At 38.4% G+C, this 23,667-nt stretch overlaps 1 protein-coding gene across 2 annotated transcripts in view; it reads left to right on the forward strand.

The window, feature by feature from the left end:
- PPP4R4 (protein phosphatase 4 regulatory subunit 4) overlaps window positions 1-23,667 on the forward strand; it is a gene marked incomplete at both ends in the record, with an annotated part of 113,025 nt that overhangs the window by 62,597 nt on the left and 26,761 nt on the right. The window contains 9 exons of one of the 2 annotated variants that reach the window (XM_080707817.1): window positions 4,531-4,678; window positions 5,959-6,032; window positions 9,334-9,440; window positions 10,661-10,768; window positions 14,135-14,256; window positions 16,552-16,674; window positions 18,467-18,636; window positions 19,160-19,279; window positions 22,488-22,565. In XM_080707817.1, the coding sequence (XP_080563943.1) occupies window positions 4,531-4,678; window positions 5,959-6,032; window positions 9,334-9,440; window positions 10,661-10,768; window positions 14,135-14,256; window positions 16,552-16,674; window positions 18,467-18,636; window positions 19,160-19,279; window positions 22,488-22,565 (1,050 nt within the window). Of the gene's footprint in view, window positions 1-694; window positions 798-1,119; window positions 1,140-4,530; window positions 4,679-5,958; window positions 6,033-9,333; window positions 9,441-10,660; window positions 10,769-14,134; window positions 14,257-16,551; window positions 16,675-18,466; window positions 18,637-19,159; window positions 19,280-22,487; window positions 22,566-23,667 lie in introns of those variants that run through there. The other variant, XM_080707818.1, reaches the window with a different exon arrangement.

The following is a 23,667-nucleotide window of genomic DNA, read 5'->3' on the forward strand; positions in this document are numbered from 1 at the left end:
ATATTTAGCTCAGTCTTATAAAAATGATAACTTGAAATGACAAGATCTACTCACTGTTACTGTTAGTTACTGGACAATTCCCTCACTTAATGCCCCAAATATTTTATATGTCCCAACTCCTCAATATTTTAATATTCAAATATATATTATTCAAAATTCAGTAATTTATCTCTAAAAATACACAGACACTTCATAACATTAGAGTTTTTTTTTTCCTTTTACCAGCACCATTCACTATAAATGCACTTTCCAGTTTTATTCATGATGATTAGTTTTAGAATGTGTGAATCCAAAATATTTGGCTTTTTGGAATAAACCAAATGGTTCATGTAATGCTTCTATATGTTGTGTATCATAAAAAGAAATATCATTTTAATAGCTGTAATGCAAGTTCATTGAAAGCAGGGCTTTTTCCTCTCTGCAAAGAAGGGGTCATATTGTTTTACAAAATGCATTCTTGCACTATTCATGTTCACTGAAGAATGAGTTTAAACACAGAGGTGTCTAGTGCATTTTCCTTTCTTGAATGGAAATCATTTTTAAATTTGGAAATGTGCCATTATCTCATTTATCAAATGTCTCATTTCATTTTTGAGAAATTCAGGTTGGAAAGCCAGCCACGAATTAGTATATAAGAGAAATGGTAGTTGGCCTGAAGGCATGCACTTAAGCGATAGAGGCATTTACTTTTCAGTGTCTCCCAAGGCCCATGAGGATGCACACTTACTTATCCAGAGAGTTTGGATCTCACATATATTTGTCCAGAGGGGTGACTCTATGGAGGAGAACAGTTATTGGTAAGTATGAAGTTCTTGTTATGTTTCAGAAAAAAATGTTTAGAAATCAATTGATATTTAGCAGTGATAAAATCTCTTAGTCTGTGCTGGTTTCTTTCTTTCTTTTTTTTTTTTTTTGGTGGTACTGGGGTTCCCGGAAGCCCTTCTACCTTCGGGCTACACTCCCAGACCTATTTTTACATTTTTTAAATTTGGAAACAGGGTCTCCTAAGCCAGTGCGCGCGGCTGGCTTCGAACCTGCGCGATCCTCCTGTCTCTGCCTCCCAAGCGCGGGGATTACAAGCGTGCGCCACCACACCCGGCTGTGCTGGTTTCTTAACAGCGGACAGTTCCAGATGTTGAAGTCAACACAAGAGAAAAACCCAAATGCTGATTTAAGACTTGAGGATTTTTTGAAAATTAAATGCAAGTAGTTGGAGCAAAAGTTGCTTTGGGAGTCAAGACTAAGTCATGCAGTAAGAAGAATGAGGCTGGAACGCTCCTCGTGTTCTGCTTTCATACAGTGTGCATATGTGCATACCCAGGGCTTCATGACTTTAGGGGCAGCACACAGAGCTCAGAACTTAAACAGCGGACTCACGTGCACTGGGATGTACATTGTGGCCCTACTTACTTTAATATTTTCTTGCAAAGTCCTTTCTGTTTCTAAATAAAAGCTCTGCCTTCTGAAACCTGTAAGTGATGCATTTGGCCACATCAGCTCTTTTGAAAGTGTTTTCCAAATCCAATGTTGTTAGTATGGAGCAAATGCCTGTTTTGGAAACAGTAAAACAAGGGAGATAGAGGCTGGCTTCAGAGACCCATGACTGCTTCTGCTTCATGCCGTAGTATTTCTTCTTTTTCTCTCAGCCAAGAACTCTTTAAGATGTGTAATTGACAGTTGGTTGAAAAAAAAAAAACTTGTAATAATAACGTTTGTGCATGTGATACAAAAGCTTAGAACAAAACAAAGCCCAGCCACCCAAATATGTGATAGGTTTTCTGGAAATGAACTCCAGCATGCAAGATGCCACTTCCCGGTCTCCCCCACTGCCCCGGAGGCTGAGGACTGACTCGGCTTCCGCGGCAAGGGTTCTGCCGTGGAGCTGCCAGTTCTGAGCTCACTGGCATTCAGCAGCATGCCTGGCTGCTCTGAGTGTTGCTTCTGTTGTAGAACTACGCATGTCACCTCCCACATGGCGACTGGCAGCCGTCCTGCTGCGCTGAGTCAGGCGGTCTGGTATAGGATGTAAATCATGGCTTCAAGATGGTGGGGCAGGACATGGCAGAGACAGCTCATTATAGACATGATAGAGAAAGGATTGAGCGTGCATATCTGTGAGGTCCATTTTTGTTTTACCTTCTAACTCTACCAACCCCTAATGTTTAGGACTTGCCTTGAGCAACTCCTTCACTCTCGTGAAGCCACCTTTCAGTAGACGTGAGAAGAGTGTGTGAGAGGAGGGAGCAGAAGAGCAGCTTAGTGGGAGGGCGGGGGAAGTGGAGGCCCTGCAGCTGCTGACCACGCCCCTGTCCTGGGCTAGGAGTGGGACTCAGTGGTGGACAGACGGAAGTTCTTCACCCATGGAGCTCACGCCCACGGGAGACCATTAGTGAGTGACCGCGCTGTATGCTGGGTGATGGAGGCAAATGAGCCCTAAAGGGGGTGATGAGAGGTGGGGCCCAGTGGCGTTCGGTGTAAATAAGGGTCATCATGGACAGAATCCTTGAAAAGATGACATTGGAGTGGAGGCTTGAAAGAGGTCAGGGAGCCACCATGTGGAAATCTGGGAGGAGGACAGAGAACACAGCCTGTAAGTCTCTAAAACGATTTTGAGTGAGAGGTAGCCATTTCAAATACAAGAGTGAATTCTGAATTTTGAACAGGGGAATACTATGATCCAAATTATTTTCTGGAAGAAGGCCTCAGGCTACTGTGTAGAGAATAGGTAGCAGAGGGGCCATCAGGGACCGGAGGTCACTAGAACAGTTTGGCTGGAGAGGGCGTGGCTTGGAAGAGGGTGGTGCTGGTGTAGGTGGCAGGTGGTCAGATCCTGGGCCTTTTTGGAATGTAGCCCCTGCAGGGTTTATTGGCCTTCTGATTGGGACGAGTAAGTGAATGGGAGATGTTAGGGATGATCCTGAAGGTTTTGGGCTGAGCAAAGTTGTCATCTACACTTCAAATAGTACTATTTACCAAGGTAAGGAAGATTGCCACCAGAGCAGCTTTTGGCAAGAGGTCAGTTGAATGGCGGACGAGAGGGGATTCCTACCAAATTGCCAAGGGTAGTGTAGGGAAAGGCAGTTTGATATTCAGTGGCCATTATTCAAATGCTCATTTTGTACAACAATCAGTAAGTTGTAAAAAAAAAAAAAAACACTATGTAAATGTTAAGATGGTGCTGTAGTTCACATTTGGTATATGAGGAAATGCTGTAGAAAGATTAGTTTTCCTAAGATATTTACAGAAATTTAATTACAGAAATTAAATTTGGTTTTATGCCCGTGAATCCCATGGTATCCTAGTAAATTCATTCTGTTATAAAGTAAACATACAGAGAAATTCTTGTAATTTCCTTAATCGATACAACAAAAATACTTTTAGTTGCCTTTATATCACACACACACACACACACACACACACACACACACACACACTTCTAGAGAAGTACAGAAAATATCTTTGATGAAGCTTACTCAGTTTTTTTTTTTTACTCTTTGGTGTGTTGAAAACATTCTAATAGCCGGGCGGATCGTGCTGGTTCGAAGCCAGCCTTGCTGGCTTAAGAAACCCTGTTTCCAAATAAAAAAATAAAATAAAATAGTTCTGGTAGTGTAGCCCGGAGGTAGAAGGGTTTCCAGGAATCCCAGTACCACCACCAAAAAACAAACAAACAAACAAACAAAACAAACAAATAAAACATTCTAATATAGGATTTAGATGTGACAATGAATTTTGAAAGTATTTAAATAGTAAATAGGAGAAATATGAATATAATTGACTTTTAAAAAACATTCTCACATTTAAGAAGTTCTTTTAAAATATTTACTTTATTTTAATTTGAATTCTTGCCAGTTGTTTGAAAAAGAAAATACATCTGTACACTCCTAAGTATATTCTTTTCTTAGAATACATAAGGTTTATATTTGAAGTAGAAATTCAAGTAATGATAATATATGTGATTGAGCTTTGACATTATTCTAGATAGAATGACATCTGTACAATACCATTAGCAAAATAGAAATCAAATTCCAAAAATACCTACTCTGTTGTTTAAAGATATAAATATTATTTATAATTTCATTCAGTAAAGCAAAGAAATGTACAATACCAATAGCAAAATAGAAAAAAATATCATCAAAATACCTACTTTGTTGTTTAAAGATTTATATACTATTTATAATATTCAGTAAAGCGAAGGAATGTTATTTAAAATTTTAAACAAATTGGGTGATGTGTGCATGTATGTCTCCACCATCTCGTATCCCATTAAGATGTATGAATTCAATGCACCGATAAAAAAAATTTTAAAAATAACAGTTTTTAAGAGATTTAAGGTTTCTGTGGCTTAGTGAATGAAATGGTTAGGAACAGATTTATATAGTCCTCTTAAAGAAATAATGTCAAATACATATCTTTATGGGTCATATATAATTTGTGGAATGTGGCTGGTTTCTGGGACCTTGGATTTTAAAAAATAACAACTTCTAACCACGCATCTCTGAAAACAACAGATTCTTTCTGATTACACAGGAAGCCCTGCACGCGGCAGGCGTGGACATGCAGTTGACGGCCGCGACCGCACTTCTGACTGTTCTGCAGGAAGAGCCAGCGCCAGCCCACGGGTATGCCCACTCCTTCCTCCAAGTCGCTCTTCTCCACCTGGAGCACAGGGACACAGGTCAGCGCCAGCGGCTTCCTCATGCACTGATTTACTGCTTCCTATAAGTGGCAATGGTGTTATTTGAGTTCTGTGAGCCTGTGAGGATAGCTGGAGGTGGCCGTGGTCAGGCTGAGTATGACTTAAAGCTGCCATCTTTCAAAGCACACAAAATTCTGTATCTTTCAAAGCTGAACACCCATTTTTTCATCTTATGATTTATACTTTCCTCTTTAATTTTTTTATATTTATGTTTATAATAATATGATAAAGCCAACTAGGATACCTTGGGTGAGATTCAAAGTGATACATTTTTTCCCTCTCATTTTGTGGTACTGGGGATGGAATGCAGGGGCATTCTACCTTCAAGTTACACCCCTAGCTCTATTTTATTTTTTATTTTGAAATATGGTCTCATTAAATTACTGAGGGTCTTGCTAAATTGCTGATGCTGGCCTTGACACTGGGATCCTCCTGTCTCAGCCTCCCAAGTATTGAAATTTAAAATTGTGCACCACCATATTGGGTCAAAGTAATTTCTCCTCCTCCTCCTCCTCCTCCTCCTCCTCCTCCTCTTCCTCCTCTTCCTCCTCTTCCTCCTCCTCTTCCTTCTTTTTCTTTTCTTTTTCTTTTTTTTTTTTTGCGGGTCTGGTGATGGAACCCAGGGACATTCGACCTCTGAACTACACCCCCTGCCCTATTTTTTTTATATTCTTTATTTTGAAACAAGGTCTTACTAAATTACGAGGGCCTCATTACGTAGCTGAACTGTGATCCTCAGGTCTCAGCCTCTTGAATGCTGGGATTACAAGCATGTGCCAGCACGCCTGGCCTCCTTTCTCTCCAAGGATAAATCCTTACATGCACACAACTCTTGGTGTGGCCGTCCTAATCCCACTCTGCTCCTCCTCCCTCATTATATACCAGTACGGTTGCTGGCGATACTTTATATATGAGCAGAATATTATTTGTCCTTGTCCCGTTTTCCTCCCTGAGCTCCCTCCTCCCTCCCTGATCTCGGTCTACTATTCTTCTGGTCTCACTCCATTTTCCTCAAGGACCTTTTCTTTCCCATTTCCTCTCTAGTTTCCATATATGAGAGAGAACCTAGCCAGTCCCAAATTATTCTTAAATATATCAATGCTTTCTAGACATTGTCTGAGAGGAAAAAATAAGACAATCTTTTTTGAATGATAATAAAATATCATTTTATCATTAATGCTATTTGTAACTATTAGGGGCTGAGTCCAAATAGCATTTGTGAGACATTGAATTTAGCTTGTTGTATCTGTGTTCTTTAGGTGTCAGCAACGCATGGTTGGAAACTCTTCTGTCTCTGATAGAAATATTGCCAAAAGAAACCCTAAGGCATGAGGTAACATGGGTTTTGTAGTTGTTTGCAAGTGGTAATAGGTCAGTATAATTTTTTTATGTCAAAAGTATATTTTTTTGGTTTGTGTGTGGTTCTGCAGGTTGAACCCAGGGGCATTCTACCTCTTGAGTTAGGCCCCCAGCTCTATTTTATTTTTATTTGGAATCAGAACCTCGCTAAATTGCTAAGACTGGCTTTGAATCTGTGACCATGCTCTTTAGCCTCCCATGTACTGGGATTAGGTGTGCACCACCACTCCTGGCTTACATTTTTTACATTATTTTACATTATTTTTTTGTAAAAGTAATAAAGTTTTCTATTCTGAAAGCATACACATTCACTTTAGAAAATCTGAACAATACTGAAAAATAGAAGTAAGAGAAATAATTAATAGTTTCTGGTCACTTGTAAGATTCTGATATACCCACTTATCTTTTGAGTCTGGCTAATCTTGCTTAGCATGAAATGCTCACGTTCCATTCATCTTCCAGCAAACGGCGTGATTTTGTTCTTTATGGCTGAGTAAAATTCCATTGTGTATATCTGTTAAAGTTTTGTGATCCAGTCATCCGCTGATGGATATCTAGGCTGGTTCCAAAATTTGGCTATTGTGATTCTGCCGCTATAAACATAGATATGCAAATATCATTATAGTATTCTGATTCCTTTTCCATCGGGAAGATGAGGGGAATTAGGGAAGAGAGGCGAAGTCATAAAGAACCTAACAGTTGAAATGATGCTACAGATGTATGAAAAACAACCAATTTCGATATCAAAGGCTTGTTCAGGGAGGGTGGGGAGGGGGCTGGGTGCGTGGGGTGGGCACCGAGAGCTGTGTGTGTGTATTGTCTGACTCTGTACCCCAATAAGATGTAAAATTACAGTGTACCTAAAAAGTGATTGTGATGTATTTCCTTTAAGATTTTCCCCTATATATGGTTGCTGTTTGCCATACTAGTAATCGTGTTGAATCTTTAAAGAGTGTTTTCTACTTAGCATTATTTTTCTATGTTATTAAAGCTCATTTGGTAGTAGCTACAAAATAATTTATTTACTTCTTAAACATTTAAGGCTGTTTTCAGGCTTACATTTCACTATCAAAATGAGGCATTAAGAAACATCTCTGTAGAGATTATCCTGTTTTTCAGATTATTTATTTATTTAATAAATTTATTCATTTAACTCTAGCTTCTGGAAAAGTGGAGTTAAAGGGTCAGAGGGCATTGATATTATTAAGCTCTTGAATAACAGAGTGTGAAAATACTGTTTTTCTGGACTTTTATCAAAGCAATTGTGCTGGAGTTTAATTTGATGGGCCAAATATAGAATTAAATTATAATTGGAATTTTAAACTCTGCTGCTATTTCTCAATATATTATCATTCCATTTATTCTTTTGGCATTGTCAAAGAGGAAATATAGGAAAACCTGAGGGCTCTCTTTGAGTGTTATTTATATATTCCATTTATCTGTTAAGGTTGCCAATCCTTTGTTATACTTGCAATATTATTGGAGATGCTATTTCCAATTTGTTATTTGCCTTTTTAATTTTCAACATTGTTCAATATACCCTTCTTGAAAGTTCTAAGTAAATTAAAATGAGAAGAGGAAAAGTGTAAAGGGAACGTACCCTCTGCTGAGACTCTGAGGGCTGTCCCTATCTGCATGTGTTTCCTTTCAATGTGTCCTGGTTGCAGAACAGTGGCCAGGCAGTGCACGCCCTCTACTGACTGCTGGGTGCCCTGACCTCTCACGTGCCACACACTTGCTTGAAAACGAAGAGATTTATCTAGTTATAACAACGTTTGTAGACATAATGCCAAATATCTAGATAATTACACATTAAAATGCTGAGCAGCCGGGCGTGGTGCCGCACGCTTGTAATCCCCGCGCTTGGGAGGCAGAGACAGGAGGATCGCGCAGGTTCGAAGCCAGCCACGCGTGCTGGCTTAGGAGACCCTGTTTCCAAATAAAAATGTAAAAATAGGTCTGGGAGTGTAGCCCGGAGGTAGAAGGGCTTCCAGGAACCCCAGTACCACCAAAAAAAAAAATTCTGAGCAGGATGTATTATTTGTATTTTTTGAGCAGTGATATACAGTAGAATGCAGTTTCACTCTAGAATGCTATATATTTTAATGTGATTTTAAGATTTTAAATATATATTTTGTTTTATTTCAAATATTTCTCCTTTAAATTGTATTTATCGTTATGCATTCAGTAATTCCAGCTATGCAAGCCGACTGATCCTTGTAGTAGAGTCATAGAATTTTAGAACTTGGAGAGACCTTAGTAGGACGTGTTCTGGTTTCCACCTGAAGTAGAAGAGAAGGCGCAGGGTCGCTTGGACAGACCGAAGGCCTGGCCCTGAGGTCAGGCTGGTCTTCCCTGCGCGCTGCAGTCTGCACACTGTAGAGGTTCTAGTGCTCAGCACATACATACTATAGTACCAGAGGAGGCGTTGTATTCAAGTGATAGAATTGCCCAAATGGAATGTGTTTTCTGTCCCATGGATAAATATAAACATCGATTTATATGGATTAAAAATAAATTTCAGAGTGTCTGATAGTTTGCTTTCCTCTGTTGAAAATGTATTTCAGATTTATATATATATATATATTTTTTTGCGATACTGGGGATGGAACCCAGGGACATTCTACCTCTGAGTTACACTCCCAGCTCTGTTTATTTATTCTTTATTTTGAAATGGGGTCTCACTGAGTTGCAGAGGGCCTCTCTAAGTAGCTGAGGCTGTTCACAAGCCGCAGTCCTCCTGCCTCAGCCTCCCAGATTCTGGGATTATAAGTGTGTGCCCCCAAACCCGGCTCAGATTTACACCATATATACATTCAGATTCATTGCAGAATTCATTCACCATGAGCTTTACTGTCAATTTTTTGTTACTAATTTTTTTTTTTTTGGTGGTTTGGGAATGGAAGCCTTCTACGTCTGGGCTACACTCCCAGACCAATTTTATATTTTTTATTTGGAAACAGGGTCTCTTAAGCCAGTGAGGCTGGCTTTGAACCTGCGTGATCCTCCTGTCTCCTCCTCTCAAGTGCGAAGATTATAAGGTTGCGCCACCATGCCCGGCTGTTACTAATTGTTTTTAATTGCATAATTTATTATATTTACCTTACCCCAGAATAAAACCAGAATGACCCAGGTTATGAACCAGCCATGTATCTCAAATTATAAATCAGGTTCTTTAAAAGCATTCAGAATATTAAAATACTCTTTGAAGGTGACGTTCTAGTGACAAGAATGTATCAAACTTTTTTACTTACTCTTTAATCTTTTCCCTTTAGATTTTGAATCCACTTGTTTCCAAGGCACAACTTTCTCAAACAGTCCAGTCTCGTTTAATTAGTTGTAAAATTTTAGGAAAATTGACCAATAAGTTTGACGCCCATACGTGAGTATTTGAAAGTTTGTCTCTTTTATTAAATAAATTGATTTAAATGTATAACTAATATATATTAACAGTTGTGTTATTAGTTAACAGTTATATTATTCTAAATAAATTTATATTACTATAAAAATTTAGCTATTTTAACTTTGTAGAATTCCCAGAGAGAAAGTACTTATTAGGAAGCATCTCCTCTCAGTTTCATAGCTTTGCAAGGTCAGTAGGGTTTCCCATCTTAGCCATCCCTATCCCATACATAGCATGCTTTTAATGGTAAAATAGCATTATGTTAGACACCCAAATTGGTAAACGATATAAAGGTGACATTGCTGCTTTTTTACCTTGTTGTTGTGAGTTTGTTATTTTGAAATTTTATAAAGCGTAGTCATAATTCATGTGCTGTCCTCTGTCCAGATGATACATCCCAAGTGGAAGTAGGGGGTGCCGTGTAATGAAGGCAGGAGAGTAAAATGTGAAGTTGGAGAATGTTGGGTTGATGATTGCCAGAGCACTTGTTTCGTTGCTGGCCTTTTGTATTAGCTGTAGGCATTTGACTCTCAGCTAGCCCAACATTAGGTACTATTTTTTTTTTTTTTTGGTGGTACTGGGGTTCCTGGAAGCCCTTCTACCTCCGGGCTACACTCCCAGACCTATTTTTACATTTTTATTTGGAAACAGGGTCTCCTAAGCCAGCGCGTGCGGCTGGCTTCGAACCTGCGCGATCCTCCTGTCTCTGCCTCCCAAGCGCGGGGATTACAAGCGTGCGCCACCACGCCCGGCTAACATTAGGTACTATTTTAAAAAATGTCCTGTTATATACATAACTTACAGGTAGCTGATGATAACACCCAAATTAAATAGCATATGTAAAATTATTTGTAAACTATAAAGTCTTATATTTAAGTATATTGTTAGCTGGATACGGTGGCACATGCCTGTGATCCAAGTACTTGGGAGGTTATTACAGTAGGATCTTGAATTCGAGACCAGCCTCAGCAAGTCAGTGCGACTCTCAGCAACCTAGTGAGACCCTGTCTCAAAACAAAAAATCCAAAGGGCTGGGGGTGAAGCTTGGAGGTAGAATTTCCCTGGGTTCAGTCCCCAGCACCCCCCCCACAAAAGTATATTGTTATTATAAAAGTAATTTAAAATTTGATCATAATTGTTTGAAAATATTATTCTAAAACATTTACTCAACTGCAACTTTCTTCCTTCCCCTCCTTCAGCATTAAAAGAGAAATACTTCCCCTTGTAAAATCACTCTGTCAAGATGTAGAATATGAAGTTCGATCTTGTATGTGTCGGCAATTAGAAAATATAGCTCAGGGCATTGGGTAAGTGTATTTTTAATTCCTTATGCCATAGTCTGATTTCTGGATTGCCAGACAAGCATTATTCTGTCCCTCTATTCAATGGAACCATACTATTGATGGGCTATACTTTATCTCATCTTTCAAAATGACCAGGACAAGCCCTTCCTGCTGGATGTGTGTGTGGAGCCTAGAGAAAGGCATAGGCTAGCTGGTGGCAGGCATTCACTTATCGTTGACTTCTTTCCTTCTTACTCTAGTTACTTAGGTGCTGTTCAAAGACCCCTTAGAAAAGGTGCTTGGGATGTGGTGGTAGCATTTCTGTTCTGTTTTCTTTGGGCATGCTGGTGTTACTGTGTTGCTTCAGATGATTTGCTCTCCTGGAAGCCTGGCCCAGACCTCCTGGCCCAGATTTCTATGCCCTGCTCCCTTCTCTTATCCTGTAGCCAGTTCTCACTCTTAGAGAGATCTGAAAGCCACTGTGGGAGGGAAATTGTTTCTGCTTTATTTTTTTGTTAAAGGGTTCTGAATTGGTATCGAAAAACATTGAAGCCTCTTATTTTTAGTAGCAGTGGCACTGATTTTATTTGGTTCTTTGTTTCACAAACAAGGGCAGGCAGGATATGGCCTTTTTTACCATTGTTAATTGTTTTAAAACCTGGGCTGATGTTTAATGCTTTGGGAAAGCATTAAAGCTTCTAAGTAGCATTTAAGTGTCAGAAGCTTAACAATTCCATAGAACAATCAATTTTTTTTTTTTTATCTCAGAACTTGTTTCCAATAGGTTTTCCAAGTCTAGGAGGATCATTGTGGACTATAATTAACTCAGTCGATGCTTAGCACTGAAGATCAGAACCTCTTAGGAGAATATACTGTTGCCTTAATCACTTTATCAAGATGTAGAATATACATTTATCTATTTTTGACGTCTTTTTGTCACTGTCATAATTGGGAGGGTCAAGTGTGTTCAGATTATCTTCTAAAAATTAACACAAGATTCTACTTAAGGATTAATTATAAAAGTAAGATTAAAAAGAATCTAGCATGCTAAGTTATAATCCACTTAAGAAACCAACTCAATCATATATACATTTGTTTAATTTTGAATTTTTCCTATTAAAAACATAATCATATAAAAAACATAATCATTTCATCTTATGGTAGCTAAAAACTTTGAATACCTGATTCTTACTTGTGTTTGCTTTCCATTACCCTAAGAACCTGAGATTATCAGTATAATAAGAGAATAGGTTAATTTTGGTCCACAGTTGCAGGGTGTCTTGTCTGTGATCAGCTGGCCCTGTTGTTTTCGGGCCTCTGGGAAGGCAGTATGTCGTGGTGGGACCTAGGGGAGCAAACCCTTGCCTCATGCCACGATGTGGACCAGAGGAAGAGGAGGAGGAAGAGGAAGGGTGGAAGTCCACTGTCCCTTAAAGGCATCCCCAGTGACCCGGCCTCCCACCTGGCCCACTTCCTTAAGTGCCCGCCACCTCCCAAAACTGTCAAGAAAACAAAAACTGGAAAACAAAAATTTGCTCTACTTATCTTTAAACAATTTGTTAAAATCTCCCTGCTATAAAACAAGATTGAGAAGTGGAAGATGAGACACACTGAGATGGAAAAACTACTGAGAAGAAGAAAATTTAAACCTAGTTAAAATTAGAAAATACTTTTATTTTATTTGTGGTACTGGGGATTGAACCCAAAGGCATTCTACCTCCAAGCTACACCTCCAGCCAAGTTTTTATTCTTTATTTTTTGAAACACAGTCTCACTAGTTGTGGAGGGACTAAGTACCTGAGGCTGGCGGCTAACCCAGATCCTCCTGTCTCCGCCTCCCAAGTCCTGGGATTACAAGCCTGCGCCAGGCTAGAAAGTACTTTTAAATGTTAAAAATAGAGCCAGGCATGGTGGTGCAGGCTTGTAATCCCAGCATTCCAGAGGCTGAGACCTGGAGGATCTGCGGGTTTGCAGACAGCCTCAGCTACTTAGTGAGGCTCTCTGCAACTCAGTGAGACCCGGTTTCAAAGTAAAGAATAAAATGCCGGGCGTGGTGGCACACGCTTGTAATCACCACGCTTGGGAGGATCTCAAGGGTTTGAAGCCAGTCTCAGCTACTTAGTGAGGCTCTCAGCAACTTAGTGAGACCCTGTTTCCAAATAAAATATAAAATAGGTCTGGGGAGTATAGCCCGGAGGTAGAAAGCCTCTGGGTTCCACCCCCAGTACCACCAATAAATGAATAAATAAATAAATAAATAAATAATAAAAAAATAAAAAAATAGGGCAGGGGGTGTAGCTTGGAGGTCAAATGCCCCTGGGTTCCATCCCCAGAGCCGCAAAAAAAAAAAAAAAGTTAAAAATAGAATAAGAAATTTTACATAGTGTAGTAAATAGTTAAATGGTGTTTAAAAATTGTAGTCAGTGACTCAGAAGATGGATTTGCCCTCTCAGAATTCATGAGAGAAAGATAAATGCAGGAAATCATTTAGAGACATTTAGAGACTTGTAATAAAGGGGAGAAAGATCTCCCATGAGAAGAGCTGGTTTGGGGATGAGGGGATCACATCACATAACAGATGAGTAATTACAGGCAACATGAAGAGCACTTCCTTCAAGGCCAAAGGCTGAAGATTGAAGGAATTATGTTTTTAAATTTCTCAGACTATCAGTATTTTATATCAATGATAATCCATGCCACCTTCTGTCTTACACTTAAGAAGGCTGGCCATACTTTAGCCTCCCGTTAATCAGACCATGTGCTGTGGAAATGTGGTTATGATATCTTATGAGGAATACGCAGAACTTATCAAATCGTTGAATAAGAACTATTTGGAATTTAAGTATTATATATCCTCTAAAAGCATTTCTTATGTTCATCTTTTACACAGAGCATCTAGTGTCATATATCATTCTAATATGTAGAAATTAGTTATTATGCCTGGTGTGATGGCACACTCCTCTAATCCCAGTATTTGGGAGGCTAAGTCAGGAAGATCTCAAGTTCGAGGACAGTCTCAGTGACTTAGTGAGACCCCGTTTAAAAAAATAGGGCTGAGAGTGTGGCTTGGTTATGATTTAAAAACCTTACTATAAACTAGTCATTAAAATCTCTCTCGGTAGCAGCATTATGCTGGGGAGGGGGAGTGGAGCTTTTGAATCATATTGAAGATGCTGTTAGTATTTCTTGAGTGTGTCTGTGCTCCCAGCCAGACTGCAGCCCCTGGAGAGCTGGGAGAAGAAGGGGGCCAGGAGGGACAGGAGCACGAGGGAGGAGGGAGGCGCTGCCAGCTTCTTCCTGCTTCCTGCTGTACCTAGCCCAGCCGCTTTATTTTAGTAAGTGCTTGCTGCAAGTGTGTTGATTTATTTTCCTCTATCACTTATTGTGCAGGACAGAACTTACAAAGAGTGTGGTGCTCCCCGAGTTAATAGAGCTTTCTAGGGATGAAGGCAGCAGTGTGCGGCTTGCAGCTTTCGAAACATTGGTTAATCTGCTTGACATCTTTGACTCAGGTAAATCTTCACAGAGATACAGTCTTCACTTCAGAAAACAGTATTTTTCCACACATTTTGTGTCACTAAGAAAGAAAAGTAGATCCAGAATTTTTTGTTTAAGTTTGATGATAAATGTTAAGCCTCTCCTCCTCTCTTTTTATGATTCTTTCTCCTTTGGTGTCTCTTCCGCTTCCACTGTTAATCTCATGACATCCACTGTGGCTGTGTATTTTCTTCCAAATTGAACTGAGTTGTATAGAGGGCTAAGAATTTGGCTTGGGACGTGGCATTCACTTCTTCAGCTAGTCCACGTTAAGGCAGATCCTCACTATAACGATGTAGAAGTGCGTACCCTCTCCTTAGTCATTTGCATGTGTGTGTACACACACACACGCATGCACACATGCATACACACACGTTTTCATGGTATTGGGGGTGGAACCCAGAGCTTCACACATGCTAGGCAAGTGCTCTATCACCAAGCTATGGCCACAAGCCTCTCCTTAATAGTATTTTAATGCCAGAAACCTCACAGCCATGGGATGAGAAATATGGGACGGGGGATCTAAGTGGGAACAGGTATGTCTTAGCATTATGCAAATCAAGAAGCACAAGTAACTTCTTGATTTGCATAATGCTAATCAAATAACAAATAACAAATCAAATAACAAATAACTGAGTGTATGACTAAGATCCTTGACTGATGCTGGACAATCAGTTTATCAGTAAACGCTAACAATTTCAATAGGGTGAAATTTGGAGGGGCAAATGACAAGACTCGGGTGTGAAACTCGATTGCACATTTGTGGGATTCCATTCACTGGGATTACCAATGTTGTATCTGAACTAGGAGAGGTTCTTAAAGATAACTATAATGTGGATAATAAATTATGTGTGAATATTTCAGAATAATCATTTAGGTAACAGGATGAACCAAAGGAGTAAAAACTGCCACAGGTGATTCTTTGTCCCTAACGATGGGGTGCCCCTCCAGGCTCTGAACTAATCCTGCCCTTGGCCTCTCTGGCACTGCCCCAGGCTCTCAGACCCCAGATCCAGATCCAGCTCGCTCCCTCCCTTCCTCCCACTCTGTTCCCGTGGCTGCTCCAGTCCCTCACACCTCCACCTCCCTCCCTCTGTTTTTCTCCTAACCAACTTTTCCTCTTCTAGAGCCAGTTCAGATTCTGTTAGTTTGCTTTCTGACATCTTTTCAAATCCCTTATACTTGGGGTTGACAAATTATGACTTAGAGGCCAAACCCGGCCTGTATCTGCTCTGTAGGGAAAGGTTATTGGAACAGAACCATGTTGTCTGTGGCTCTTGTGGTGTTACAGTGACAGAGTTGAGTAGTTGGGACAGAGAGCATGCAAAAGCCTAGACATTTGAAAAAAAAAAAAAAAAGGTCCACAGACTCTTGCCTTATGCCAGCTATTAAAATAGTGAACACATTGGCTTACATTGTTTGTGTTTTCTTTCTTTGCTAGTTTGAATTTCTGAAGCTCAAGGACCATTTATCACCAGTCTTTATTTCTCCTTAGTATAATTCTGGTTCTCTAAGAAAGTAATTGTTGAATGAAATCAATTAGTTGTAGAGCTGAAAACAGTAGTTGTAGTACATAAATCTGATAACAGTAACAGAAATAACACTAATACTCAAACGTTAAAGCATTTTACTTAGTACTGTAAGAATTTTAGTTAAGTAGCAACTCATTTCTGAAATTTTAAGCCAACTGGGAACATTGAAGAATATGGAAATGAGCTTAAATATTGCTAATATGTCATAAACTTATGATCTAAGAAGATTCACTCAATGGATGAATTGACTTTTAAAGAGCCATCTAAGAAGTAAAATCATGAAATGCAATATGCATATTATATGTTATAAACTAACTTCAATAAAAATGGAATGACAGTGGGCCTAAGCTGCAGCGTGGTATGAATGGATGTAAAAGAGAGTAAGAAGCATTCCCTGTGCCCGCTGCTCAAGTGTTCATATTAAGGCCGTTCGGAAGCTTTCAGTCACTGAGACTCGGAGCCTCAGTCACCTTAGCTTCTAGTTGTAATCACTCTGTGTTTTGTCTCTTACCTGCAGTGGAAGTCTAGGTGCTTTAGGAAAAAATCATAGTGCTAATGAGTTTCATCCTCCTCGTACTCGTTCTCACCCCACCTTTATCATCTCACTTTCACATACTCTTTTTTTTTTTGAGGATCACTTGGAATTTTTTCCCTTTAATTTATGTATGTGCATTAATTTCAACCTGTGCAGTGTGGGCAACTGGATCTAAAGTGTTATTATTTTGTTTTGTTTTTCAGATGACAGAAGTCAAACTATACTCCCATTAGTGAAATCATTCTGTGACAAGTGTTTCAAAGCAGATGAATCAATTCTTATTTCATTATCCTTCAATTTAGGAAAGCTATGCCATGGACTATATGGTATGAAATACCCTAAGAATTGCAAAACTGTGAATGCTCTCTTTTCTCTTGCCTTAGCCAGTGAACTTCAGCCCTTCCATTGTAAAGCCTATCTTTTTTTTTTTTTTTTTTTTTGGTGGTACTAGGGATGGAACCCAGGGGCCTTCTACCTCTGAGCTACACTCCCAGACCTATTTTATATTTAATTTAGAAACAGGGTCTCTCTCTTAAGTCAGCTGAGGCTGGCTTCGAACCTGCGCGATCCTCCTGTCTCAGCCTCCCAAGCACAGGGATTACAAGCATGAGCCACCACGCCCAGCTGAAACCTATCTTTTAAGTGTGTAAAATGCCACAAGATCTTATATTTTTTGTAACACAACTTAAAGCACATTTAGAAATGACTCTTGCATTCATAGAACATATTTGAGAGAACAGTGGCAGAGTGAAGTAAGCGTAGCTTTAAGTTCAGAGCATTCTGTACTCATGTATTGATGTGTGATAGTAGGAGCTCAGGTCTGATTGCTAGTATTGCTGGTAGTTAGCTCTTCTGACTACTTGTATTAAGTGTCTCTGTGTGTGTGTGTGTGTACATATCATGTGAGCATTCAGCTTAGAATGTAGAAAAATATCCATGTCTTGGCACTTTGAAATATGTATATATAGTTATTATATATATCATATGCAAGTTGAGTAGTATTGATGCATATATACATATGTATATAAATCATGTGAGTATTGAGCTTAGAATATATAATAATGCACATAAGTCTTGGTACTTATATATTGAATATATTGCTTAGTTCTTCTGGCACAGTAATCTATTTTCTTTATGTAGATTATATATATTTACTGGGTGGTTGAAAAATATTTTGCAATATATAATGAATTTTTAGCTTCCTGAGATGGATAATAAGTGTGCTATCATTCCATTGATCAAATTTTTTTTGGGGGGTTGGGGGTTCCTGGAAACCCTTCTACCTCTGGGCTACACTCCCAGACCTATTTTTATACTTTTTTATTTGGAAACAGGGTCTCTTAAGCCAGCATGGCTGGCTTCAAATCTGAGTGATCCTCCTGTCTCCGCCTCCCAAGCATGGGGATTACAAGCGTGTGCCACCATGCCTGGCTGATCAAAAATATTTTAAGTTCACTTTTCAGCCAGGCATGATAACACACACTTGGGAGGATGGGGTAGGAGGATCATAGGTTCAAAGCCAGCCTTAGCAGCTTTGTGAGGCTCTCAGCAACTTAGTGAGACCCTGTTTGCAAATAAAATATAAAATAGGTCTGGAGGCATAGAAGGCCCCTGGGTTCTATTCCCACTACCACAAAAATAAATGAATGAATTAATTAATTTCCTTTTCCTTTTTAGATTCATTCTTTAAACGTCTTCCTGCAGATATACAAACATCCTCTTGAGAGGCAATTTTAGAATATTTACTATAAATAAATAGTATTATGTATAAATACACACATCATCATCATCATCATCATTATTACTATTACTATTACTATTGTTATTATTTTTATGACTCATTGGTTTTATACAAGCTGCAGAAAATAATAAAGACATATTTTTTACCTTAAATGGTTCATAGCTCTGTAATTACAATAGTATTAAAGTGAGCACGAGGTGAAATAATATGTCCTGTTAAGTTTATTTATAATAGTTAATTCTCTTAATTGCTTTTATGGTCTGTAAACATTTATTTAAATATTTGGTTCCAAATGAGTTTTTACTGTGCTTTGATTTTCTCTTTTTAATTTTTGTTTTCAATTAAAATGTTAAATACTGATTTTTCATTTGTTTTAGGAATTTTTACTCCAGATCAACACTTGAGATTTTTGGAATTTTATAAGAAACTTTGTATGTTGGGTTTGCAACAAGAAAATGGACACAATGAAAACCAGATTCCACCCCAAATCCTAGAGCAGGAGAAGAAATATATTTCAGTACGAAAGAACTGTGCCTATAACCTTCCGGTAATAAATCATGTATTTATGTTTACTGAGCATTTTGTTTATAACTTTAAAATCTGGGAGCAGCTAGCATTAAAAATATTGCCATATTTGCCAGGCGTGGTGGCGCACGCTTGTAATCCCCGTGCTTGGGAGGTGGAGACAGGAGGATCACACAGGTTTGAAGCCAGCCTCGCTGGCTTACGAGACCCTGTTTCCAAATAAAATATAAAATAGGTCTGGGAGTGTAGCCTGGAGATAGAAGGGTTCCATCCCCAGTACCACAAAAAAAAAAATTGCCATATTTGATGCCGCTTACGTCATGTATGATATATAGATAGGAGGCACTGAGTAAATATCTGTGGAATTTATATTTCTTTTTGTACAGATTGGAGTTATGTGCATGCGTTTGAATCTTCCAAATAAGATTTTCGGTTGAACTATGTTTCCGAGGATATGATTTCGGCTTACGCGAATATTCCTAATATTAGGTATTGACAAACGTTTTCTCTCCTTCACATTCATCTCTCCCCTCCACCTCCACCAGGCCATGATTGTTTTCGTTGATCCTAAAAACTTCCACATGGAGCTCTATTCCACATTCTTCTGCCTCTGTCACGACCCTGAAGTGCCAGTCAGATACACTATTGCTATTTGCTTTTATGAAGTAAGTCTGAAGAATTGATACCAGTGTACATTTGCTTTATATTCTAGATGTTTTATATTCTACATGCTCTTTTTTGGTATTTTGTACACTTCTGTTTTTAGATTTATTATAAGATATATCTCCATATGTCTTTCATGTTCTAGTCCTAAATCTTACTTTAAAATTTCCATAATTCTCTTCTTTTTTAGTATGTTTACAGAACCCATTACATAAATACATTAAATTTATTTATCCATGTATTAACTTATTCATTCAGCATATCTAAATTAAGGGCTTACTTTAAGCCAGGCAATTGTGGTAGATAAGGAAGTAAAATAAGATTTTCTATGCTTTATGCTATTTGTACTTAACTTTGCACCTAAAACACTTAAGAATATATGGAAAATTGAGACAATTTACATACACTTACTGTTTTTACTGCAATTGAATGGTGTTTCATGCGCATAGCTTTTAGATTAGCTATTGCAGCTTTCCATAAAATTCGAACAAATGTGAGTTTAAAGTCTTGTAACGAAATTATAAAGTTATAGAAATATGATAAAATAAAGCAACATAATAAAATCATACGTAAATGCAGTTAAATTAATGTAACTACCTTTGAATCATTGTATAGAATTTGGGGCCTGTTTCTTAGTTGGTGAGATAATCACACCTGGGGTGTGGTTATAGTTAACACATATAAGCTATGCCCTTTCAATTTCAAAACTCACATAAGAATCTCTTTCTATGTGGCATGATAAAATTTTCCTTTCTTTATAATAAAAATCTTACGCTCATGAGAATATTTCGTCCTCTTCCTGGGACTGTTAGACTAGCTCACAGTATGTCGGATATTTATAGCATCATTACACATGTTACCTAAAATGCTTTTGACTACGGAGTAATACTTTTTTGATGTGGACAAAATATAATTTGTACAAAATATTGGAAATATTCCTCTTATAGTACAATTATTTAAAATAATTTTAATATTGAGCAATCATATAATCTTTATAGTTATACCTACAAAGACAGAGAGCACTGCCCATGTGAGCATCAAGATGAGCTGTGGCTTAGGTTAGAGTTAGTGTGCACATGGGTTTCTTAGTGATCTGCAGACAGGAATGCAGTATTTATGCAATACTAGACTTACTATTATGTTTATCTCATTTCTTTATGCTTTCATTTTATTTCGATAGTGGTCATAGTATAGCACCATCTAAAGAAACACATTGGAATGTATGTGTGTATGTAAAGATACTTTACTAGTGGAAGTGAGTGGAGATCGCTGACCAGTCTATTAACTGAGTGGCTAGTTTCCGTATTCTCACAGTGAGACCATGTTAGTAATAAGAATGGTGTTCACCTCCTTAAAATGAAAGGCTAATTTGGTTTGTTCTCTTAAATAATAAAAATCTACTCGTGGATTTAATTTTTTTTTTTTTTTTTTGCGGGTCTGGGATGGAACCCAGGGATATTTGACCTCTGAGCTACAACCCCTGCCCTATTTTTTTTTTTTTTTTTGGTGGTACTGGGGGTGGAACCCAGAGGCTTTCAACCTCTGGGCTATACTCCCAGACCCATTTTATATTTTATTTGGAATCAGGGTCTCACTAAGTTGCTGAGAGCCTCACTAAGTAGCTGAGGCTGGCTTCAAACCTGCGCAATCCTCCTGTCTCAGCCTCCCAAGTGCGGGGATTACAAGCATGCGCCACCACGTCTGGCTTCCCTGCCCTATATTTTATTCTTTATTTTGAAATAGGGTATCAAGTTGTAGAGGACCTCACTAAGTAGCTGAGGCTGTCTGCTAACCATGATCCTCCAGTCTCAGCCTCCTGAATGCTGGGATTACAAGTGTGAGCCACCATGCCCAACTTTGGATTTAAAAATTTCTAATCTAGCACAATGTTAGATTCTGTTAATTGCTTTGCTGTAACTTTATTGCATTTTAGAAAAATATTATTTAAAATATATATTTTTTGTGGTATGGGGGTGGAACCTAGGGGCTTTTCTACCTCTGGGCTATACTCCCAGACCTATTTGATACTTTATTTGGAAACAGGGTCTCCCTAAGTTGCTGAGAGCCTCACTAAGCTGAGGCTGGCTTCTAACCTGTGTGATCCTCCTGTCTCAGCCTCTCAAGCGATGGGATTGCAAGCATGTGCCGCCATGCCCGGCTTATTTAAAATACTTTAACAAGTCAAAAATAACCCAGAACAGAGAATTTAGGTTATCTTTGGCTATCCATAAACTATTCCTCCACCCCACAATAAAACTTTGCTTAAGCCCAGCTCTCTTTTTTTGTTTTGTTTTGTTTTTTAAAGGTGAATTAGAAACTGGTGAGTCCACCATTGCAGACTCTGAGTTTGTCTGCAGAATAAAGGAACACTACTAATTAGGGAAACAGGGTTATTCTGACTCTTCCAACTCCTCTTATGCTGATTAAAGTCTTTGATGAAGAAAAAGAAAATTGTTTTGTCTTCTTAGAAATTATTCCCACACTGATGTCACCATAGGCATTCCGTAAAAGTTGCCTTCTTTAAGAAGCTTGAAGTAGAGTAAATTCTTCTATGCCTGTTGGCTACTCTGAAACTTCAGAATGTGAGCTAGAGGCACCCACGGCCTACTCTTGCTTTGATGTGAAAGTTATGGCTCTGGGAATCCCATCCTCTGTTACTCCCCACCCCTAGGTGTGCATACCTTACTCTGCCACTTTCTGGTTGTAGATTTTTTTTCCTTGATCACTCTACTTTTAAAAAGAAATTAGAGTACCCAACTTTTGATATTGTTCTTACAATTTAGAGGTCAGTACTTCTACACAAATGCTAGGTGAAAAACTACCTCCCAACTTTTAAAGGGGAGTCTAAGCCAGGTGATACTATCAGTGATACCAAAATATTGATGAGTTGAGCTATGGGGAGCTGGGGGTCAGTGACAAGTGGGGTGTACTAAACACAGCATCAAAATGAAGTGTTTCGAAGTCTTTGTAAGTATATACTAGAAGGTATAGATGAACCTACCTATGTCCATACTCCAAAATGCAAATTAAACAGATTTTAAAAAGCTGATTTTATTTACGACTAATTTTCTAGAGATCTGATTTTATATTTGTGTTGTAAGGTTTTTCTTTTAGAAGAAGTATTCAAAATGAATGCAACATTTAAAAATTATTTTAAGCTATATATATCTAGTTATCTCAAATCTGAGAGGCTTCATTGCTATATTTTAGGTGTCTAAGCTTCTGAATTCTGGAGTATGTTTAATACAGAAAGAGCTGATAACATTATTACAGGACGAATCTCTGGAGGTAATATCTTTTCACTCTTTGGCTTTTACTTCTTTGTTAAGTCTGAATATATCAGTGCCTTTCCCTGTGCTTCTTGAGAATTGCAACAACTCCTGCAGACAATGAGCCCCAAAGCTTCAGATCAGTGTAACACTGAGTCAGACTAGAAAGGGAGAAGACCTTTGAAAAGCATGAGGGTTGAAAACATACTCAGCTTGCGAACGGGATGTGTATTGTTTATTAAGGAACACTTAGGAGGTGCCAAGGAGGAGACAAAGAGCACCTTCAATCCCATCACTTTTTGTGGTAAATTTTTCTATTCTTTTGATATAAATATTATTATATTTTTCTACATAAAGTTTTTTCTTCTACACAATTGGAATCATGTTACATTTTGCATATTTCTCTTGACATTATTTTGGGGACTATTTTTCCTTCTAGTATATACTTACAAAGACTTCGAAACACTTCATTTTGATGCTGTGTTTGGTACACCCCACTTGTCAATGGCCTCCAGCTCCCCATAGCTCAACTCATCAGTATTTTGGTATCACTGACAGTATCACCTGGCTCAGACTCCCCTTTAAAAGTTGGGAGGTATTTTTTCGGCTAGCATTTGTGTAGAAGTACCGATCTCTAAGTTGTAAGAACAACATCAAGAGTTGGGTATTCTAATTTCTTTTAAAGAGTAGAGTGATCAAGGAAAAAAAATCTACAACTAGAAAGTGGCAGAGTAAGAAAATTGAACCCCCCCAGTGTTGTGAGGTAATTAACCCTATTTCTGTATAGAAAATAACACATGGTAGTCCCTGCTTGGACACTTGAAGTCATACTTAGCCAATTCTACCTCTCTTTTCATACCATTTTTCTCTATATTGAGTAAAATATTGTATTAGCAAAAATAGGGGATGAAAACCTAGAGAATTCCCCAAAACAAACGGTAAGAACCATTTAGAAGTTTTAAAAATATTAATTTAGGAAAGGCCCCCCAATTTCTTTTATTGAAACTATCTTCAAGAAAATAAAAAGTGCTGAGAAAAAAAGGAAAAAAAAAAGGAAGGAAATTGACATGTGGAGTTCACTAATCTAGCAAAACATAGTAATCACCATAAAAATAATATCT

This window comes from Muscardinus avellanarius (assembly GCF_963383645.1).
Source record: "Muscardinus avellanarius genome assembly, chromosome: 12".
Taxonomy (NCBI): Eukaryota; Metazoa; Chordata; class Mammalia; order Rodentia; family Gliridae; genus Muscardinus; species Muscardinus avellanarius.